Source organism: Episyrphus balteatus, chromosome 2 (genome assembly GCF_945859705.1).
Source record: "Episyrphus balteatus chromosome 2, idEpiBalt1.1, whole genome shotgun sequence".
NCBI lineage: Eukaryota > Metazoa > Arthropoda > Insecta > Diptera > Syrphidae > Episyrphus > Episyrphus balteatus.
This window is the reverse complement of record NC_079135.1, coordinates 65,538,485-65,558,516: the sequence shown is the minus strand read 5'-3', so window position 1 is coordinate 65,558,516 and position 20,032 is coordinate 65,538,485. Positions and strand designations below refer to the sequence as shown.

The following is a 20,032-nucleotide window of genomic DNA, read 5'->3' as shown; positions in this document are numbered from 1 at the left end:
AATGGAAATGTTCTTGGAGGTCAACTTGCTCATATCCTGGAAAACACTGTGAAGTTTTTGATCGAAGAAGAAATTGAAGTTGTGTGCATTTCCTGCGACCAAGGAGCTCCCAATAGATTGGCATACAAGAACCTTGGTGTTAAAACTGACAAACCGTACTACATAGTTTTTTTATTTTGTATTTCATTTATTATAACGAAAATTTTATGGTCTTTAGGTACGTCATGATATTAGATCGAAAAATATTTTGTATCTACGATATTGTGCATCTCCTCAAAAGTATCCGAAACAATCTACTGACTTCTGATATAGCCGTTGATGAGGAAATCGTTTCTTGGACTTTTCTAAAAAAGCTCTTTTATTCAGAAAATAGTTTAATAAGATCCATGCACAAACTGACCGAAGCTCACATTGATCCTGATAGTTTCCAAAAAATGAGTGCCAAATTGACAACACAGATTTTCAGTCATCATGACGTGTCCTCAGCTATTTTTGCAGCTGCATCAACCAACATTTTTAATGAAGAAAATAAGGTTACTTCTTTTTTAGGCTAAATAAATTGTTTGACAATTTAAATAGCAAAAATAAGTTTTCAAACAATCCCGATAAATGTGCCTTATCTGATGGTCAGACTGATATCATTTCAAATATGAAAGATTCAGTGAAATGGATAGAGAAGTGGAAAAGGAAAAAGTCGGGAAATGTATTTTGTTTTATGGGTTTATGTCAGACTATAAACGGAGTATTGGAGTTGTGGGCCCACATAAAAAGTAAAGAGCAACAGTATTTAGTTACATCTCATCTAAATACTGACTGCCTTGAAAATACCATATCTGTAGTAAGGAATAACAGAGGCTCCTACGAAAAAAACCCCTCCTCGTTTCGGCTGTACAAAAACTTAAAGCAAATGAGCTTTTACAATATATTCGCTCCAGATACTTCAAGTTATGAGACTTCAGAATCTTCCATTATTTTGAATATGGCAGATATAGAAAGTACGTTCAGCAAATTCCACATTTTTCCGATAAAATTTTTATATTTAATATTGTTTTATTATGATTAAAGAATTTTTGGATCCGGAAGAAAAGGCAATTTTTGTCGAAAATAATGAACCATCAGAAGATAATATTCCGCTTAATATTGTACCTTTGTCTAGAAGTAAGCATATATAACTAACTAAACATATTTTGTAGATACATATTTTAATTTTAAATTTTGTAACTCTATTTTTAAGGCTTTGCAGAGAACGAGCATGCAATTGATGACGGTATGGAATTTGAAGAACAAATGAATGCCTGTGAGCATGATGATACAGACTCAGAAGAAGAAGAAGATGCAACAAGTGTCGCTGATATGTCAACAACTTATTTTACCGGATATGTAGCAAAATCTCTGCTAAAGAAATCAAAATGCGAAATTTGCAAACATTTCATGATAAAAACAAATAATGAAAATAAGGTCTACACAAAAAGTGAAGAGCTTATTAAATGTAGAGAGTTTAATAATACGACAAATGGAGGATTAACAACACCAACTGCGCAATTTGTTATGATTATTAAAAAAATTATCAAATGTTTCGAAGACAACTTTGATGATTTTTCATTTCAAAAAAATATATTGCACTTATACTTAAATAAATGTAAAACTGAAATAAAAATCCCATGTTCTTCAGATGAACATTTAACATATTTAATAAACTACACCATAAAAATACTATTGCGCGCTAAAATTAAATTAATTAATTCAAGAGCCAAGTGCTCAAAAACAAAACTCAAAAAATTAGATATTTTGAGACATATTTAGAGTCAAAACTTCCTATTTTTTTTTTCATTTTTTTCATTAATTGCTTTATGTTTGAAATAAAATAACCAAAATTGAAACTACAAGTTCAAAAATTGGGTGTTAGATATATCTTCAATAACTACATTTTTTTTAAATTTTATATACATATCTATGTTTAAATTATTATTTCAATGCATATATATAGTGTTATACTACGTACATTATGTACCAGCATGAATATCTTTTTCTTTAATAAGTAAACTAAACTCAAAGTTTGCTGTTGTAACAAAACTTCGTTTTAACTAAACTAAAAGTCCTCTGTTTTAACTAAACTAAAAGTCCTCTGTTTTAACTAAACTAAAAGTCCTCTGTTTTAACTAAACTAAAAGTCCTCTGTTTTAACTAAACTAAAAGTCCTCTGTTTTAACTAAACTAAAAGTCCTCTGTTTTACCTAAACTAAAAGTCCTCTGTTTTAACTAAACTAAAAGTCCTCTGTTTTAACTAAACTAAAAGTCCTCTGTTTTAACTAAACTAAAAGTCCTCTGTTTTAACTAAACTAAAAGTCCTCTGTTTTAACTAAACTAAAAGTCCTCTGTTTTAACTAAACTAAAAGTCCTCTGTTTTAACTAAACTAAAAGTCCTCTGTTTTAACTAAACTAAAAGTCCTCTGTTTTAACTAAACTAAAAGTCCTCTGTTTCAACTAAACTAAAAGTCCTCTGTTTTAACTAAACTAAAAGTCCTCTGTTTTAACTAAACTAAAAGTCCTCTGTTTTAACTAAACTAAAAGTCCTCTGTTTTAACTAAACTAAAAGTCGTCCATCATTATAAATAAACTAAAAAGCATATCCAATTTATAAAACATTTTTTTGTATGTACGTGGAAATTATTTTTTAAGTATGGATATGTGCACTACATAATGATTTTGTATTTATCTAAACTTTCCATTAGTGCGCTTTCACACCAGAGTTTTAATTGATTTGGAAAAACTAATTTTGAATTTGTAGAAATATTGAAAAAAAACTACATTTTAAACTTTGCACTTAGATATTACATAAATGCTAAAAATTTCAATAAAATTTAATAAAGACATATCTTCCAACATTTCAACTCTGTGATTATATATATGTATTACCTAAGTACCTGTTATTTGTTAAGCTTTTATATATTTATCTATGCATAATAAATAATTGTTGTTGTATTTGATAACACACTGTTTTTATTGCCTTAGTTAAAGGAAACTACCTTTAATGATATATATTTTTTCTTATACTCCCACATACAAACCCCTCTTAATATTTTATTTGGAATTCTTTTTTAAAATATTAGATAAATTTTACAATAAGACTAACGTACCATTACTAGATAAACAAATGAAATAAAATGCACGACTGGGGCCGCACGTACTTGCTCTTATGATAAAAGTAGCTTTTATGTCAAAGATTTAAAAAAAAATATTTTGAATTAGTTAAAATTTGATTTTTTTAAGGAATTTCATAAGAAATGCAAAAATACGAAATTATTTTTTTTTTAGTTTTTCTTACGCCATATTTTTGTTACTCGTGTTTTTTTGACAAAAACAAAAAACGCAATTAGCTACATATATTAAAATCACTTAAAGCATTATGTATGTCAAATTTAGTCTAGAAAATTGTAATAACTCATTAACGGTGTACGGGAAGAGCCGACATCAAAGATTAAAAAAATGTAAAGTCATATTTCCATTATCCGTATTTTTTGAGAAAAACTAAAAATGCAGTTACGTTAGATTTACGTATAACATTACTTGTGTAAAATTTAATCGAAATCGTTAGAGTCATTTACGAGAAAATTGCAATAACTCCATTAAGATGTACGGGAAGAGCCGACATCCGCGATTTAAAAAAGAGTTAATGTCATATTTTCACTATCCGCATTTTTTGAGAAAAACTAAAAACGCAGTTATGTTAGAACTGCAAACAGCATTACGTATGTTAAATTTAATCAAAATCGTTAGAGCCGTTTTCGAGAAAGTTGCAATAACTCCAAAACTTTGTATGGGAGGTATACGTTTAAAGCGAGATATTAAAAAACAAAAAAAAACCAACCTTGGAAATTACAAAAAAAATCATCTGTACCAAATTTCAAGAAAATCCCTCAACCCGTTTAGGCTGCAGCTTCATGTACAGCTTTTTTTGACGACGCACCGACGCACCGACGCACAGACCGACGGACGTCATGACGAAAACCACTTTTTCGGACTTCTCCATCATCGTAATGTTAGTTTTGATTAAAACCTCGAATTTTTTTTTTTACACGAAACCAATACTTGCCCTATTGAGCAAGTAAAAAATCATGAAAATTATTTTTATTTTTAAGCTGAGCTTCTTGTTTTACAGACATCCGTCTAATTTTAAAAATTCTTATTATCAATCAATAAAAAAAAAAACAATACGTTTTTCTCAACGATTTTGAATTAAAAAAAATTATTTTAAAATCGGTAAGCAATCCACAGTGCTAAGATTTTTTTGACAAATTTAATTAATTTTTATTCTAGTAATGTAAAAAATAAAAAAAAACAATCTCAATTTCCCGTCAGATTCGAAACCTGGACAGCTCAGCTTGCCAGACATTCACCTAATCCTCTAGACTATCTCCACTTTTTGAAATAAGTAAACTTTTATCTACATGTATAAGCGGTTTAGGATTTGGATTTGCTTTTGGATTGCTGGATTTGCTTTTGGATTGTTGGATTTGCTTTTTTAATTCAACGCACGATACTAGCGCCTATAATTTTACAGCGGAAGTTTCCCTGAGTGTCCACTTCTATTTGTAATTATTCAATGGTCATATCATTGAATAATTACAAATAGAAGTGACACCGCAGATTACTCATGCGACTATAAGAGTACCGGAAGATAGATGAACTACAGGTTTGCGCCTCAACTATCATGTATTTTCGAGTTGAATCTTAACTAATCATTTTTTTAAACCTTCATAAAAAAATTAATAAATAATTATTATTATACATTTCAAAGGGCTTATCATAGAGGAAGGAATACCTAGAGAGCCGACTCGTACCCCCCTTACCTAAAACACCCGCAAATTTAATTTCAGATAATATCTCTTATTTTTCTCTTGTTTTCCTATCTGTGAATACGTGTGAAAAGTACAATTCGTTTAATACCTTCCTTTCACCAGTAGATGTCCTCACAAATTTTGAATTTAAACATGATTTTGGTTTGTACATGAACTTGAATAGCTCAAATAGCTCACTCCAGACACCCACCTTTCAATAAATATGTACAGAAATAAAAAAAAAGGTTCGTGTTTTGAATTTATTATATTATTTTTTCATGAATTTATTTCCTACTGAGCACTTAAATTGTTTTTAATTGTTTTGAGCTCAACTCCACAGTTGAATGTGGCACTTAAAATGCACGGGAAAACTACCACATATAAGCACTGTGGAGTTTTTCCTCTCATTGCAGCTTGTAGGGTGGAAGAGAAAAACCAACCGAAGTCGCGTCTCTAGGTATTCCTTCCTCTATGGGGCTTATATTGATATAAGTTTTCGTATTTTGAAAAGTCGTATTAGTCTAGAGAACAAGGCCGATGCCTTTTACTCCTACTGGCCTAGGTTCGAATACCGGTAAAATTTGAAACTTTTTTTTTTGCGGAGATTTTTTTTGAGAAATTTAATTAATTTGTTCTAGTAATGTAGAAAAAAAAAAACAATCTCAATCTCCCGTCAGATTCGAACCTGGGCAGGTAAACTTAACAAGCATGCACCTTATCCTCTAGGCTATCTCCACTTTTTGAAATAGGAAAACTTTTATCCATATGTATAAGCTTTTTAGGATTTGATTTTGGGTTGCTGGATTTGCTTTAGGATTGTTGGCTTTGCTTTTGGATTGTTGGATTTGCTTTTTTAATTCAACGCACGATACTAGCGACTACAATTTTACAGCGGAAGTTTCCCTGGGTGTCCACTTCTATTTGTAATTATTCAATGGTCATATGTAGAAGAAAATCTCTAAAAAAAAAACACATTTCATTTGATAACAAATTGTTCACATGTATGAAAATGTAGGCACATAAGAAAAAGATGAATACACTACACACATGAATTTATATCTCGTAAATTATATCAGGAACAAATCTCCAAATTTCTTTTTTTTTGATTTAGTTGACTTCAAGTTGTTCATTTAATTTAATTTTAATTGAAAATGTAATCAAAAAAATAAATTCTTCAATGAAAAAAACAAAAATATATACAAATATTGATATTTTTTTCTTTCTCTGAAAATTATTTGATGTTCAAATGACATTTAAGCTAAATAAATTCTTATTCAGGCTCTAAACAACCTAAAAACTCGTTTAGCTTATACAACCTTTATTAAACGTTGCATAAATATTATAAATCACAATTTTTTGTTTAAATACATTATAAAGAGTACATAATGCTATGTACTCTCTATGATGAATTTATAAATAGGGCTGCTACGTAATTTTCTGAACGGAAATTTGAGTAAATTGACTAAATTAGTTTGGATGTGATGCTATTGTCAAATTTCGAAATTTATTTAAAAATTTTACCGGTCGCATGGGCAAGACACCAAATTTCACTTAACTGTAATGAATAAATAAAATGAATTATAACCGATAATGCACTTTTTAGTTGTTTTTCACACAAATATGTAAATATAACTTTGCTAAATTAATTCTTTAATTAAAAACAATCTGCTGTCATGTTTACAAAAAAAACTTTCCTAAATTGTTAGGGATAATTTTCTTGCCTAACCTTTCAGTCAGCTTTCCAATAAAATTACCTAAATTGGAAGGATTTATTTTTGACAGCTGACCAATCAGAGATCGAGAAATTACCTAAATATTTAGTCCCTAAAGTTTCTGAACCTGCCCATTGCAATTTTAAACTGCAATATAAGTCATCAAACCAAAAACCATACTTTTGACTTTGACTATTAATATCTCAACAACGGATCACTGTATAGAACATTCAAGGACACATTTAAAAACTGCATTCAATTCAATTTATCGTAAATTTAAACAATATGTTTCAATAAAATTATCAAATAAACTCAAAAGAATTTGATTTTGCTCATAAAAAAGTTACAAGAAGTAAGTCATTTAGACCTGCAGATATATGGTGTTTTATTTCATCTCAAAAGTTCAAACCCTCACAACAGAAAAACTGCTTAATGAATAAACCTGAAACTTTGCATACTAATTACAGGTATATGAAGCTTCAATAATTAAGTTTAATCTTATCACCCATAGAAATAAAATAGCGGTACATTTTCTAAAAAACCGTAAAAATGCCTATTTTGATAGCTTTTCTAAATTAATCTCAAAAATAAGAAAACATTTTGTTTAACAAAGCAAACTTAATTCCTTTGTAGAGAATTGAATGAAGTTTTTAAATGTGTCCTTGAATGTTCTATACAGTGATCCGTTGTTGAGATATTAATAGTCAAAGTCAAAAGTATGGTTTTTGGTTTGATGACTTATATTGCAGTTTAAAAAAAATCGTAGAAGTTTGAAACAAAATGAATCTTAAAGCCAAATAAATAGCCTTAATAAAAATAATAATCATTTTATCAGAAAAAATTTTCCCACTTTCTTAGGGGAACAGTAAAAACGAAAACAAATTGAAAAATTTTGGTTTTTGAACATTTCCAACAATTTAGCTATTTTACCGTCAGAAAGAAAATATTTTAACATTTAATCCTAAAACTAGAAGAATAGAGCTTTCACATGCTTTTTATTTTGTCATGATGCGATCATTTTTTACTGAGATACAGCCTATCAAAAATCACTAAAAAAATCACGATTTTTTTTGTTCCCTTAATTTTTTGGGCTAGTGTATTATTATCTTTTAAAGTTTTTACCAAGAAAGTTGACAAAAAAATAATTATTAAATCATTTATTTTTATCAAAAGCACACAACCCTGTTTTCTTATGACGTTATCAAGTAAAATTATCCGACTTTACATACTTTTTTCCCGCGTCGTGCATTTGGACAATTTGTTTGAAATTTTGTTTATTATTTTTTTTTCAAATGGACGGAAAACCAAAAGAAATATAAAAAATTGGCACATTACTGACCCCTGCAAAAAAAAAACATTCAGCATATCGAGTATATAGTGTTTGATTAAAGTTCAGTGAAAAATAAGATACGTGGGAATATTTCTTGATCAAATTTTGAAACAAATTTTATTCAACATATCTGATATATAAACATAAGCAATTATTTGACTTCACACATAGGCAAATTAACCACAAAGAAAACGTTCATTTCCATCAAAATTGCAAAAATTACGAAACCTATATAAAGGAAAAGACATGCATATCCAACAGTTTTTCCCAAAATAAATTTTGTGCACGCAAATGAGGCATAAAGTAAAAATAATGATGATAAAAGAGTAACAGTTGAATATATCAAGCCCTGGGAATTAATATCCAATGAATTATTGCCCGGTGTAGAAGGGAAAAACACAGTTTTTATTAGCCACGGGAAACCAAGACAGACCAGAATATCAAATGTATTTGAGCCAATTGAATTACAAATTGCCATTGATCCATATCCTTAAAATGTAAGAAAAATTACTGCAAATTCAAATCAAATTTTGTTTGATATTTACCTCGCCTTGCAACAATAACACTAGAAACTGCTTCAGGGATACTGGTTCCGACGGCTAAAAATGTTATCCCCATCACTGAATCCGGAATATTAAATGTGTCACCTGCGAATTTAAAATTAATAATATTGTTTGGGTTCATCTTCTTAGATTACTTAAAATGTCATCTTTCTAAATCAAGTAAATTTAAGCCAAAAAATACGTTACCAACAGCAGTGATCATCCATGCAACGACATACGACAAAACGCTAATCCAAAAACAACACATTAAAAATGTTAACGGGTACAGTTTCCTCAGCTTTGGTACTCGGCAGTCTGGTATTGTGAGATAAAACATTAAGTAAATTGGATATTGCACTATCCAACATGCAGCGTAGCAACATCCTTTTCCGATAGGAAGTTTACACAAATGTTGAGTAGTATCCTCAGCTTCGTCTTCGTCAGCCTTGGAAGTTTGTGAGTCCCTTTTTGCAATTTCATCAAGGGTCATATCAAAACATGGAAATTTCTGGCAAGTTGCATTCGCTAAAACATCAAGAAAAATAATTTGATACAATATAATGCAAAGTTTAAATGTTCATGTGGGAAGTTAGTATTTGGCATCTCCTAATTTTGTTAAAGTTAAAGAATAACCTACCGAAGTGATTTTATCTTTTAATTTTAAATGTAATAGTGGAGTAACTATAGCAAATTATTAGGGAACCCGGCCGAACAGCTCTGATTTTGACGATTTTTGTTTTTTTTTTTAAATACTTTTAAGTCTATAGATTAAAAATTGCCGATGTTGGCGTATTGTTTTTTAAAATTAAATTAATTCTCACAAACTGACTTCAAACCCAAAAAAAATATTTGAACATAACGTCAACACCTACAATATTTTTTACAGACACGTTTTTAAAAAGCCCGAATTTCGTTTCTATCTGTAAAATTTAAATTCACTAAATTTAATCAAGTTTTTTTGAAAGAATAGTCCTCAACTCAAAATTTTGAAAAAAAAAAAAACGTTATTAAAAATTTTAAATGGCTTTTTTTCAAACTCTATTGTATATGAATATGAATTTGTACAAAATTTGGTTTAAGACTCGTGTCTTTAAACTCTTTCGAGCCCTGAAGTCAAAATGCATTTTGGATTTTTTCCCATACCCCCATATAACAAAATCTAATTTTCTCCTACTATTGAGATACCTTTTAGGGCGTCTGGCAGAGGGAATGCTGAAAAAAAAACTGGCTTAAACTTACATTTTCTAAATCCGGAAAAAGCAGAAAGTTAATATTCGGCCATTATATGGTTACTCTAAACAAAAAAATATTATTTCAATTTTATAAGAAATAAAATGCAAGACTGGGTCGCACGAACTTGATCTTAGAGTTAAAGTTGCTTAAATTTTTAAGACTTTTTATAAAGAAATTTGGAAAAAAAAATAAAATTCGTTAAAAAAAAAAAATAAAATAAAATCTGAAATTAAATTTGCCACCCAAAACAAGTATGCAGTTTTAATTGATATACAGTCAAACTTCTTTATAACGAACCTTCAAGGGAATAAAAAATTGCTTCGTTATAAAGAAGTTTTATAAAAAATTCGTTATAAAGAAAATTTATTTTTTAATACTGCATGTGTTCTTTTAAAATAATATGGTACAAAAAAGAACTCATCTTAAGGAAATTTATTCATTTATATTTTTTAGTTAAAACATATCAACTTTGAAATTGAACATGCACATGAATCATAACTTTAAAATTTTTAGTTAATTCTTTATAGCCCAGTAATTTTAGTCATTTTTAAGCCCAATCTGCGGAAAAATTCCTACTGGGCTGAATTTTGGTATACAGCTTAATGACGGCTTTGTTATGAAGATGTGAAAAATCGACATTGATATCGTGTCCGCGTTAAGAGTTATAGGGGTCAAAAGGTCACAAAAACTGGTTTTTCACGATTTTCAGCAAAACGGTAAGTCTTATCAAAAAATTTTCAATGCAAGAATTGTAGACCAGATTATTATATATAAAAAGTGTCATGACACTTTTTTTCCTAAGACCCACCGTTTCTTAGGTATAACGATTCAAAAAGTTGAAGTTTAGTTGTAATCGTCATAATCCTATTCCTGAAAAAAAAAACTCCTAACTGAAAAGTTCCTGAAATTTCATTATTTTTTTAGCTTGAATTTCGTTCCTCAACTGTTAAGAATATGGGGAAACCAAAAAAAAATGGAAATTTTCGCCATTTTTCCGATTGGGGCCCTTCTCCCGAAACCATTTCTCTGGGAATTTTTGTTTAGAATATGTCTGAAAATATACAGGGTGTGCAATAGAGAATGGACAACCCTAAAACGGCTTATAGCTACACTTATGATTGTTCTAAAAACAGATAGAAAAAAGTTCTATCGCAACCAGTTCATAAAATATGGACTTTTTTTCGTTCAGTGTATTTTAAATTTTATCATCTTATGTTTTCGTTCACTACAACCACGAATGAATGAATTTTATTGATTTCTTTTTATTATAATTTTCTACAATAATTGGATGAGTACATAAACACTTTAAAAATTTCATAGCTATTGCACATTTTCGTAAAAAAAAAATTTGAAATCTGTTTTTTGATGCAAAATGTAAAAAAAGTATTTTATGAAAAATTTTAAACACCTGTGGTATAAAATAAATCTATAGAAACCTAGGTGGCCAACTTTCTTAAAAATATTCTGGTATAAGGAGAATATTTTTAAGAAAGATGGCCACCTAGGTTTCTATAGATTTATTTTATACCACAGGTGTTTAAAATTTTTCATAAAATACTTTTTTTACATTTTGCATCAAAAAAACAGATTTCAAATTTTTTTTTACGAAAATGTGCAATAGCTATGAAATTTTTAAAGTGTTTATGTACTCATCCAATTATTGTAGAAAATTATAATAAAAAGAAATCAATAAAATTCATTCATTCGTGGTTGTAGTGAACGAAAACATAAGATGATAAAATTTAAAATACACTGAACGAAAAAAAGTCCATATTTTATGAACTGGTTGCGATAGAACTTTTTTCTATCTGTTTTTAGAACAATCATAAGTGTAGCTATAAGCCGTTTTAGGGTTGTCCATTCTCTATTGCACACCCTGTATATTTTCAGACATATTCTAAACAAAAATTCCCAGGGAAATGGTTTCGGGAGAAGGGCCCCAATCGGAAAAATGGCGAAAATTTCCATTTTTTTTTGGTTTCCCCATATTCTTAACAGTTGAGGATCGAAATTCAAGCTAAAAAAATAATGAAATTTCAGGAACTTTTCAGTTAGGAGTTTTTTTTTCAGGAATAGGATTATGACGATTACAACTAAACTTCAACTTTTTGAATCGTTATACCTAAGAAACGGTGGGTCTTAGGAAAAAAAGTGTCATGACACTTTTTATATATAATAATCTGGTCTACAATTCTTGCATTGAAAATTTTTTGATAAGACTTACCGTTTTGCTGAAAATCGTGAAAAACCAGTTTTTGTGACCTTTTGACCCCTATAACTCTTAACGCGGACACGATATCAATGTCGATTTTTCACATCTTCATAACAAAGCCGTCATTAAGCTGTATACCAAAATTCAGCCCAGTAGGAATTTTTCCGCAGATAAAACCTAAAATTACTGGACTATTAACATTGTTGATAGTGTACTAAACGACACATCAAATTTTTCAGCCACATACTTTTCTTTTCTCCACTTTTAATTTTATCAATATTCTCTCATAGCGAAATAGCCTTGTGATTGGCTAACTTAAAATGTAAACTCAAACGAACGATTCACCTGTCGTACAATTCCTAAAACACATGTACCCTTTTTCATGCATCCAAACATACATACATACAATAACTTTAAGAAAATTCTTGCCAAAACGGGGAGTTCCCTTTTAAAACTCGGTATACAAATCTAGTGAGCTTTTTTTCAAATTTGAAAATTGACATTTCGTTATAAAGAAACGAATTTGCTCTTGGGTCAAAAAAAATTAGTTCTTTATAAAGAGAATTTCGTTATAGGGAACTTCGTTATAAAGAAACTAATTCGTATGGAACGAAATGAAATTCGCTATAGAGAAAATTACGTTATAAAGAAGTTCGTTATAAAGAAGTTTGACTGTATTAACATGCATTTTTAGAAAAAAAGTTTTCAAAATCGTTAGAGCCTAATTTTTTATAAATAATTTTAAATCAACATCTAAAAACAAAATTTCAAAAAAATTCAATGTCCCGTTTTCGAAAATTTGATTTTTAAATTATATAAATGCTTCTTCACAAAAAGTTTCGTTGAAATCGAATAAGCGGTTTCGGAGATAATCGGATTTGAAAAAAAAAACGGTTCTATGGCAGGTACCGTTAATAATGATTTTCCAAAAAAAAAGCCTAACACTAACATTTGAATTTTTTAAACAAAATCGTTGGAGCCGTTTTCGAGATATTTCAATGTAACTAAAATCGGTATATGACAAGTACCGTTATTTTTACGTCCCTTATCTTGGCGGACACTTTGTGGCGGAATAAAACCAAATTAGTCTCATTAATTGTAGCTAATTAAATGCTAATTTGTTGCGCAAACCAAAAATTTGTAGCTCGTTTAGTTTTTGAGTTATTGAATTTTCCGCTAAAATAAGACTGAAGTTAGCGGACAAAATCTGAAATAATTAAAATAAATGAGTTAAGTTGGCCTCCGAATTTGTAGCTTTTTAAATGCTTTTCAATTCCATAAACTTGGATTTTGTAGCCTTAACAGTTTTTTTGATATTAAAAATTCCGCTAAAATAAGACTGAAGTTAGCGGACGAAAGTAGGAAATTTAATATTTTTTTGATGCCCAAAATTGTAGCTAATTAAATGCTAATTTGTTGCGCAAAAATTAATTTTGTAGCTCCACCCAGTCATTTTTTATTTAAACTTAAAGATTCAGAAGTGCACTTCCGGTTTGACGAGGCCAGTGGAGACTTTTTGAAAAATTCACTTTTTAAAATTTTTTCTTTTGCCATTAATTGTAGCTTTTGAATACATTATTTTTAATACAAACCACAATTTTGTAGCTCAAACCGTTTTTGAAATATTCAAGATTTTGTTTTAAAAATACACCTCAGAAGTACCCTTTCAAAATCCAAAAAAATGCAAAATTCCAAAATTTTTTTTTCCAGAAATTTGAAGTAACCTAGACTAAGACGAAATCCAAAAACCTCGATTTTGTAGCTCGATTAGTTTTTTTGTTATTCAATATTCCGCTAAAATAAGACTCAATTTCATATGTAACGGTCAAAATTTTCAAAAAAGTTGAATTTTCAAATTTTTTTCTTTTCTACAAAATCGAGGTTTTTGGATTTCGTCTTAGTCTAGGTTACTTCAAATTTCTGGAAAAAAAAATTTTGGAATTTTGCATTTTTTTGGATTTTGAAAGGGTACTTCTGAGGTGTATTTTTAAAACAAAATCTTGAATATTTCAAAAACGGTTTGAGCTACAAAATTGTGGTTTGTATCAAAAATAATGTATTCAAAAGCTACAATTAATGGCAAAAGAAAAAATTTTAAAAAGTGAATTTTTCAAAAAGTCTCCACTGGCCTCGTCAAACCGGAAGTGCACTTCTGAATCTTTAAGTTTAAATAAAAAATGACTGGGTGGAGCTACAAAATTAATTTTTGCGCAACAAATTAGCATTTAATTAGCTACAATTTTGGGCATCAAAAAAATATTAAATTTCCTACTTTCGTCCGCTAACTTCAGTCTTATTTTAGCGGAATTTTTAATATCAAAAAAACTGTTAAGGCTACAAAATCCAAGTTTATGGAATTGAAAAGCATTTAAAAAGCTACAAATTCGGAGGCCAACTTAACTCATTTATTTTAATTATTTCAGATTTTGTCCGCTAACTTCAGTCTTATTTTAGCGGAAAATTCAATAACTCAAAAACTAAACGAGCTAAAAATTTTTGGTTTGCGCAACAAATTAGCATTTAATTAGCTACAATTAATGAGACTAATTTGGTTTTATTCCGCCACAAAGTGTCCGCCAAGATAAGGGACGTGTTATTTTTGGTCCAAAAAAATTAATTCCAAAAACTCCTCTGGAGAGTCGCCAAATAAGGCTATATACCAAGTTTGGCATTGTTCGGTCAGACTGACAGACTGACAGACTGACAGACGGACTTCCGGGACCCACTTTTTTGGTATTCTCTACCATCGTAATGTCATGGAAAAATGTTATCTAAAGTTTTTTTTTTTTTTTGTACGAATGCATAACTTGATATACAGGGTGTCCCAAAAGTAATGGATCAAACGAAGTATGCTAATAGGCCAACTTAAGGGCTCTCAGAATTTGGTAATAAAAGTAAAAGAAATAAAAGTAAGAAATTGAGTTTTTATAAACCATGGAACTGTTAATTGATTTGCAGCAAAATTGCGTATGAAATAAAAAATATTTTGATTAATTAACTATTTTTTTATTATGAGGCAATGTTTTAGTGAAAGAATTGTAAAAAACAAAAATCAATTATGAGCGGAGGAAGCAAAATACTGTTGCAAAGTTGAGATTTTTCGAAATTTCACAAAAACTGCATTAAATCGAAAACCGTAAGGAATTGGGATGAACAAGTTACCAAATTCTGAGAGCCCTTAAGTTGGCCTATTAGCATATTTCGTTTGATTCATTACTTTTGGGACACCCTGTATAGTACCTATATCGCAAGTACAAAAACAGAAACTAGGTGTTTTTTGTATGGAAAAACCTGTTTGGGAAACCTTAAACGGGCGTCTGGCAGAGGGAAGGCTGAAACATAGCTGGCTTAAACTTATATTTTCTAAACCAAGAATAGACATAGAATTTTAATTTGTTACCATCATACGGTTATACCTAACATAAAATAAGCTATTAGGTTTTTTATTAGAAAAATGCATTTAAAAATGCTTCAATGCGGTCTGGCGGGGCGAAAGCTGAAAAAAAACTTCTGGTACCCACATTTTTGAAATCAGGGGATTTTTTATGATTTTTTGGTGTATCATTTATTCGGTTAATACCTAGCAAAACGCCAAAAGTTGATTTTTGACTGCACTTTGGATACGTCTGGCAGAGGGAAGGCTTAAGAATAGCTGGATCAAACTTATATTTTCTAGACCTGGAATAGACATAGAATATTAATTTGTTACCATCATACGGTTATACCTAACAGAAAATAAGCTATTAGGTTTTTTTTTAGAAAAATGCACTTCAAAATGCTTTAAAGCGGTCTTGCGGGGGGAAAGCTGAAAACAAAACTTCTGGTACCCACAGTTTTGAAATCAGGGGATTTTGTATGATTTTTTGGTGTATCATTTATTCGGTTATACCAAAACGCCAAAAGCTGATTTTTTACTGCACTTTGAATGCGTCTGGCAAGGGAAAGCTGAAAAAGATCACTGCCAGACTTTTTCCGTTGACATACTGTGGTGCATATCTAGATATGTACACACTCGAATTTCGGTTATACAAAAACTATATAACAAAGAAGACAACATCGCATTGTTTTGTTTATTTATTATTATTATAATAATTCAACAAATCTAAATTTTGAAATTTCAGACAAATTTCGTCAATTTTGGAATGAATAAATTCAGACATTTCCAACGATATGTGGATATGTGGTTCTGGACTTGATAGTCTTTATTTAATTTTCTTCAAAGAAATAAAATTTTCTTTTATGGACATTACTTTTTTGTTTACATGTGAGATTTATTTTTAAAAAAAATGGCACAGGTTAGGTTTTTTAATTTTTTTTTTTTTGGGAAAATTTACCTCAATTTTCATAGCCATTGACAATAAGATTAAAGCCTATATTTTGAAGTTCTATTTGATAAGACCATTGTTTTGAGTTGTAATGAGAAATCAGTGTTTTGCAGTTGTAAACTGTAAATAGGATCGCAGTAACAAAGAACAAAATCAAAAATTGCCTCAAAAGTTTTACTGAATTTAAACAAAAAAAAAAAAAATAATTTAGTTTTTAGTTTATATTAAAGTTTTTCGTTCATTTAGTAAATTTTTCGAATTGTTCTTTAATAAAATTTTAAAGATTCAAAAAGTACAATTCGATACACTTTTTATTTCACTTTCGATACAATACTCAAAGACCATTTTTCAACCCTGGTAGGTAGTAGGAGTTTGTTAACCTACCTTTATATTATTATTCTTGGTTCGCGGTAGAACCGGAACGCTGTAGACGGAATTCTAATGGAGTCCCCTTTGAACACGGGGATGCCAGCTGAGTCGGTTGTGTTCTATTTTCTGGAAGATGGTAGGAACATATACATATACATACATTACTTTTAACGCGTATGTTTCCTGGAATCTTCGTACTTCTTCACTTTAAAAAATAAACCTAAATTTAATTGACGAAGCAAGAATTTTAACAATGGCTGAAGGTCCCAAAATTTGTTTTTTTTTTCTTGAATTCAGATTTTGAGGATGTCAATACATTTGTACCTATAAACCGGTTGAAATCAGTCTAAATATTTCTTGAGCGCTGCGTAACAACAAGGTAAGACTGTTTTCCTATTTTGCAAGTTAAATTTGGTAAAGTACCCTTAACATCATAGTTTCATTTTTGGGAAGTTTATTTTTATAAAACTTAGAAAAAGGATTCATCGGAAATGGCTTCAATTTGCATTACACTTAAAGTGTACCAATGCTGAGCTTTATTGATTTCAATAATCTCAACTCTCCATAAAGTGTTGCGTATTTAAAAAAAATCTTACTCCACGGGGCGCATGGACAAGAATATGGTTAGAAACTGTTTTTTCTTTGATAAAACTTATTTATTTCGGAAGAAATTAAGACGTACTATCAATGAAATATGAACATTGTAAGGCAAATTAAAAAGCTTTAAAAACAGTTTTAGACACTGCAGTTAGCATTGCAACTTGCAATGTAATGATTTTCAATTTCTGCAGGTTGATATTGTACTACTGAGGTTTTTTTTTATAATTTTAACTACATAATATGCCTGTAAGACATAAGGTCTTTTAAATGCATATTGCACGGCACTAGTTGGAAGGAATAGAAAGATAGGAAAGGTTCTTTGTTGGTAGAGTAAACTGAGAATAAGATGATTATTATTTCATTGTCACAAGTTTCGCCCAAAGATTTATATTGAAATTTTCACCCGAAAGGAATTGAAATTTTCCGCTAAACTGTTTTGTTGTACGATACCACTTGGAAAAAAAAAATCAGAATATGAGAAATTTGAACAATTTTCGTCCAGAATTCATAATAGGGGTAAAGTGAAATTAAATTTTTCGGGTGGAATCTTATTCAAAAATGTATTATTCCGCTTTAATAAAGAATAAAAAAAAAATAGAATTTTTCTTCAAAAAGCAAGGTCAAACAGTGTAGTACAACCAGCTTCCACGGCCTGACAGAAAAGTGGTTCGACCGAAGAATATTTATGGCATAGAAAAGTCGAAAAAGTAATTGTAATTCTAAAAGAAAGATCTAAAAATAAATCTTTAGACAGTATATTACATTCATATTTATAAGACGCAAACATGACATTGGTAGTCTGTATGCCATGCCATGTATGGTTTTTGAATCATTATGGTTCAAAACCATGGCAGCATAATATTCGCAAGACTGCCAAACACCCGTTATTTAAATACTTAAAGTTTAAGTATTCTTGCCAAAAAAAAAAGGATCTAAACTGATCATTAAACGCTCTCTATTTGCGAATGCTAGAAATCTGAGAAACTCATCTTAATGCAATGTTACACCGTTAATAACATGTAGTGAGTAAATCATATTATTTGAAAAAAAAAAATAACAACTGTTTACCTTTAACACGCCTTTGCAGATTCTTATCATTGTACATTATCAGCAAATAGAAGAAATAAAATCCTACGAGTGCCGACGCTTCATACCATTGAACAACTCCATCATAGAGAATTACAATCAAAGATCCGACTGTAATTCCGTATACAAAACAGTCTCTTGTTAAAGGCCACCAATCTAATTTAATGGTCTAAAAATATTAAAAAAGGAAAACTTTAGATAAAAAACACAACAAACCCGATCATTTTTTTTTAAACTTACTACTCCCGAAACTACACCACAAACAGCTGCAACACCCAAAGTGTTGAAAACAGCTGATCCAACTATTGTTCCAATACCAAGATCACCCTCAGTGATAAATGTTCCAATTATGTTGACAAAAAGTTCTGGAGCTGATGTTGCTGCTGCCATGAATGTTGCTCCAGCTACATCAGTTGACATATCCAAAGCTTAAACAGAAACAAAAAATAAAACTTTCTATTAGGTAACTTTCTCGCAGAAACATGGATTTTAAACTCAGTTCCTACCTAGACATAGTCTTTCGACAGCTGGTACAAAATATTCATCACAAACGATTGCCAAGGCTATGAAAATGTAAATGCTAAGAAGGACGTGGATGGCCACATATCCTTCTGCTCTTTCTGCTTTTGTTAGGCCATCAGATGGAAATTCTTCTATAGCTGGATTTGTACAATTGAAATCTAAAAAAAAAGAAAGATTAGAAAAATCTAAAACAAAATCGATGAAATATAACAATGCATTTCTAACCCTCTTTATCCAAACCACGCATATAAGTGAACATGATGAATAATTTCGAATTGAAAACCCTCAAGTTATTTCTATTATATTAATTTCGGATGACTGAATTAGTTTTGATAACTTGATGAATAAAGTTTCTCAGGATATTTGATTTTTTTATAGTTTACACATTTTCGAAGGGCTTGGAAAATATTAAAGGAGTTTAAAAAGACTCTCTCTAGTCATAGGCAGATAGGATCAGAAAAATTAACTCATTAACTTTTATATGATTTGGTTTCGCATTGACTGAATGCAGTATTGAAAAAATAATTGAGAATAATATTTCATATTGCTTCAACATAGGTACATGTTTTAGCTTTAAATAAAGCATCACCAATCCTCCTAACAATCCTCCATTCTAACTGCCAATTAAAAAAAAAGAGAACAAAAGATGGATTTTGGGGTACTTTAGGTTTGTTTAAATGGCTAAAATCTTCATCGATAGTAAATGTTTAAAGAATATTTTTTTCTGAAACTTTTGGGTACTAAATTTTATATCTCTCCTAGGCAACTTCTTAATTCTGATTGCGTTTTAAAATATGAGAAGTTTTTCATACAAAAGCACCTCTTTAATATGTTATTATTTTCATAAATCTTTACAGCTTTTATTTCTACGTGAAGTTAGGAGCTAATTCACAAAGCTAAAGAAATTCAATGTTTGAAGGTCTAAAAAACCGTTTTTTGTCCCTTAATCCAGATTTTTTAGGTATTTTGAAAAACAAACTTTGCAGTTTTAATATATTTAATATGCCCAACAAAAAGTATTAGTTCAAGAGAAACAGTTAAACAGTGTACAGAAATGTAAGAATCTGTATTTTCTAATATACTCGTACATAAACATTATTCCAAGTACCTTTCGTGCAGATTTTTGGTGAATTATTTTTCAAACATCGAATTTCTCGGTTCTGAATTTTAAACGTCCATATCTCGAGTTGCAAATTTTTTTCATTTTGTACTTGTATAAGTGACTTTTATACATATATTAACAGTATCTATTGATTCTGATAT

The 20,032-nt window shown here is 29.8% G+C and overlaps 2 protein-coding genes across 2 annotated transcripts; one reads left to right on the top strand and one right to left on the bottom strand.

Moving 5' to 3' along the window:
- Positions 1-997: 997 nt before the first annotated feature.
- Positions 998-4,401, top strand: LOC129909486 (uncharacterized). Its single transcript, XM_055986563.1, has 3 exons — positions 998-1,158; positions 1,235-1,545; positions 4,360-4,401. The coding sequence occupies exons 1-3, from the start codon at positions 1,056-1,058 to the stop codon at positions 4,399-4,401; spliced, it is 456 nt and encodes a 151-aa protein (XP_055842538.1). The 5' UTR covers positions 998-1,055.
- A 3,569-nt stretch (positions 4,402-7,970) lies between these two features.
- Positions 7,971-19,136, bottom strand: LOC129911460 (sodium/potassium/calcium exchanger 3-like). The gene is made up of 7 exons (XM_055989271.1): positions 18,995-19,136; positions 18,754-18,927; positions 18,488-18,675; positions 18,230-18,416; positions 8,630-8,947; positions 8,426-8,527; positions 7,971-8,369 (listed from the first exon to the last, which is right to left on the bottom strand). Exons 1-7 carry the CDS (start codon positions 19,026-19,028, stop codon positions 8,032-8,034), a joined length of 1,341 nt encoding a protein of 446 aa, XP_055845246.1. The 5' UTR covers positions 19,029-19,136; the 3' UTR covers positions 7,971-8,031.
- Positions 19,137-20,032: the final 896 nt, after the last annotated feature.

Excerpts from the sequence above, each read along its gene's own strand:
- LOC129909486 (XM_055986563.1), top strand. The coding sequence starts at position 1,056 with ATGATTAAAGAATTTTTGGATCCGGAAGAAAAGGCAATTTTTGTCGAA. Across the intron at positions 1,159-1,234 it reads TATTGTACCTTTGTCTAGAA|GCTTTGCAGAGAACGAGCAT; the intron begins GTAAGCATATAT and ends TCTATTTTTAAG. Across the intron at positions 1,546-4,359 it reads CAACACCAACTGCGCAATTT|ATTCGAAACCTGGACAGCTC; the intron begins GTTATGATTATT and ends ATTTCCCGTCAG.
- LOC129911460 (XM_055989271.1), bottom strand. The coding sequence starts at position 19,028 with ATGTTCACTTATATGCGTGGTTTGGATAAAGAGG. Across the intron at positions 18,676-18,753 it reads TGTCGAAAGACTATGTCTAG|CTTTGGATATGTCAACTGAT; the intron begins GTAGGAACTGAG and ends TTTCTGTTTAAG. Across the intron at positions 8,370-8,425 it reads TGTTATTGTTGCAAGGCGAG|GATATGGATCAATGGCAATT; the intron begins GTAAATATCAAA and ends TTACATTTTAAG.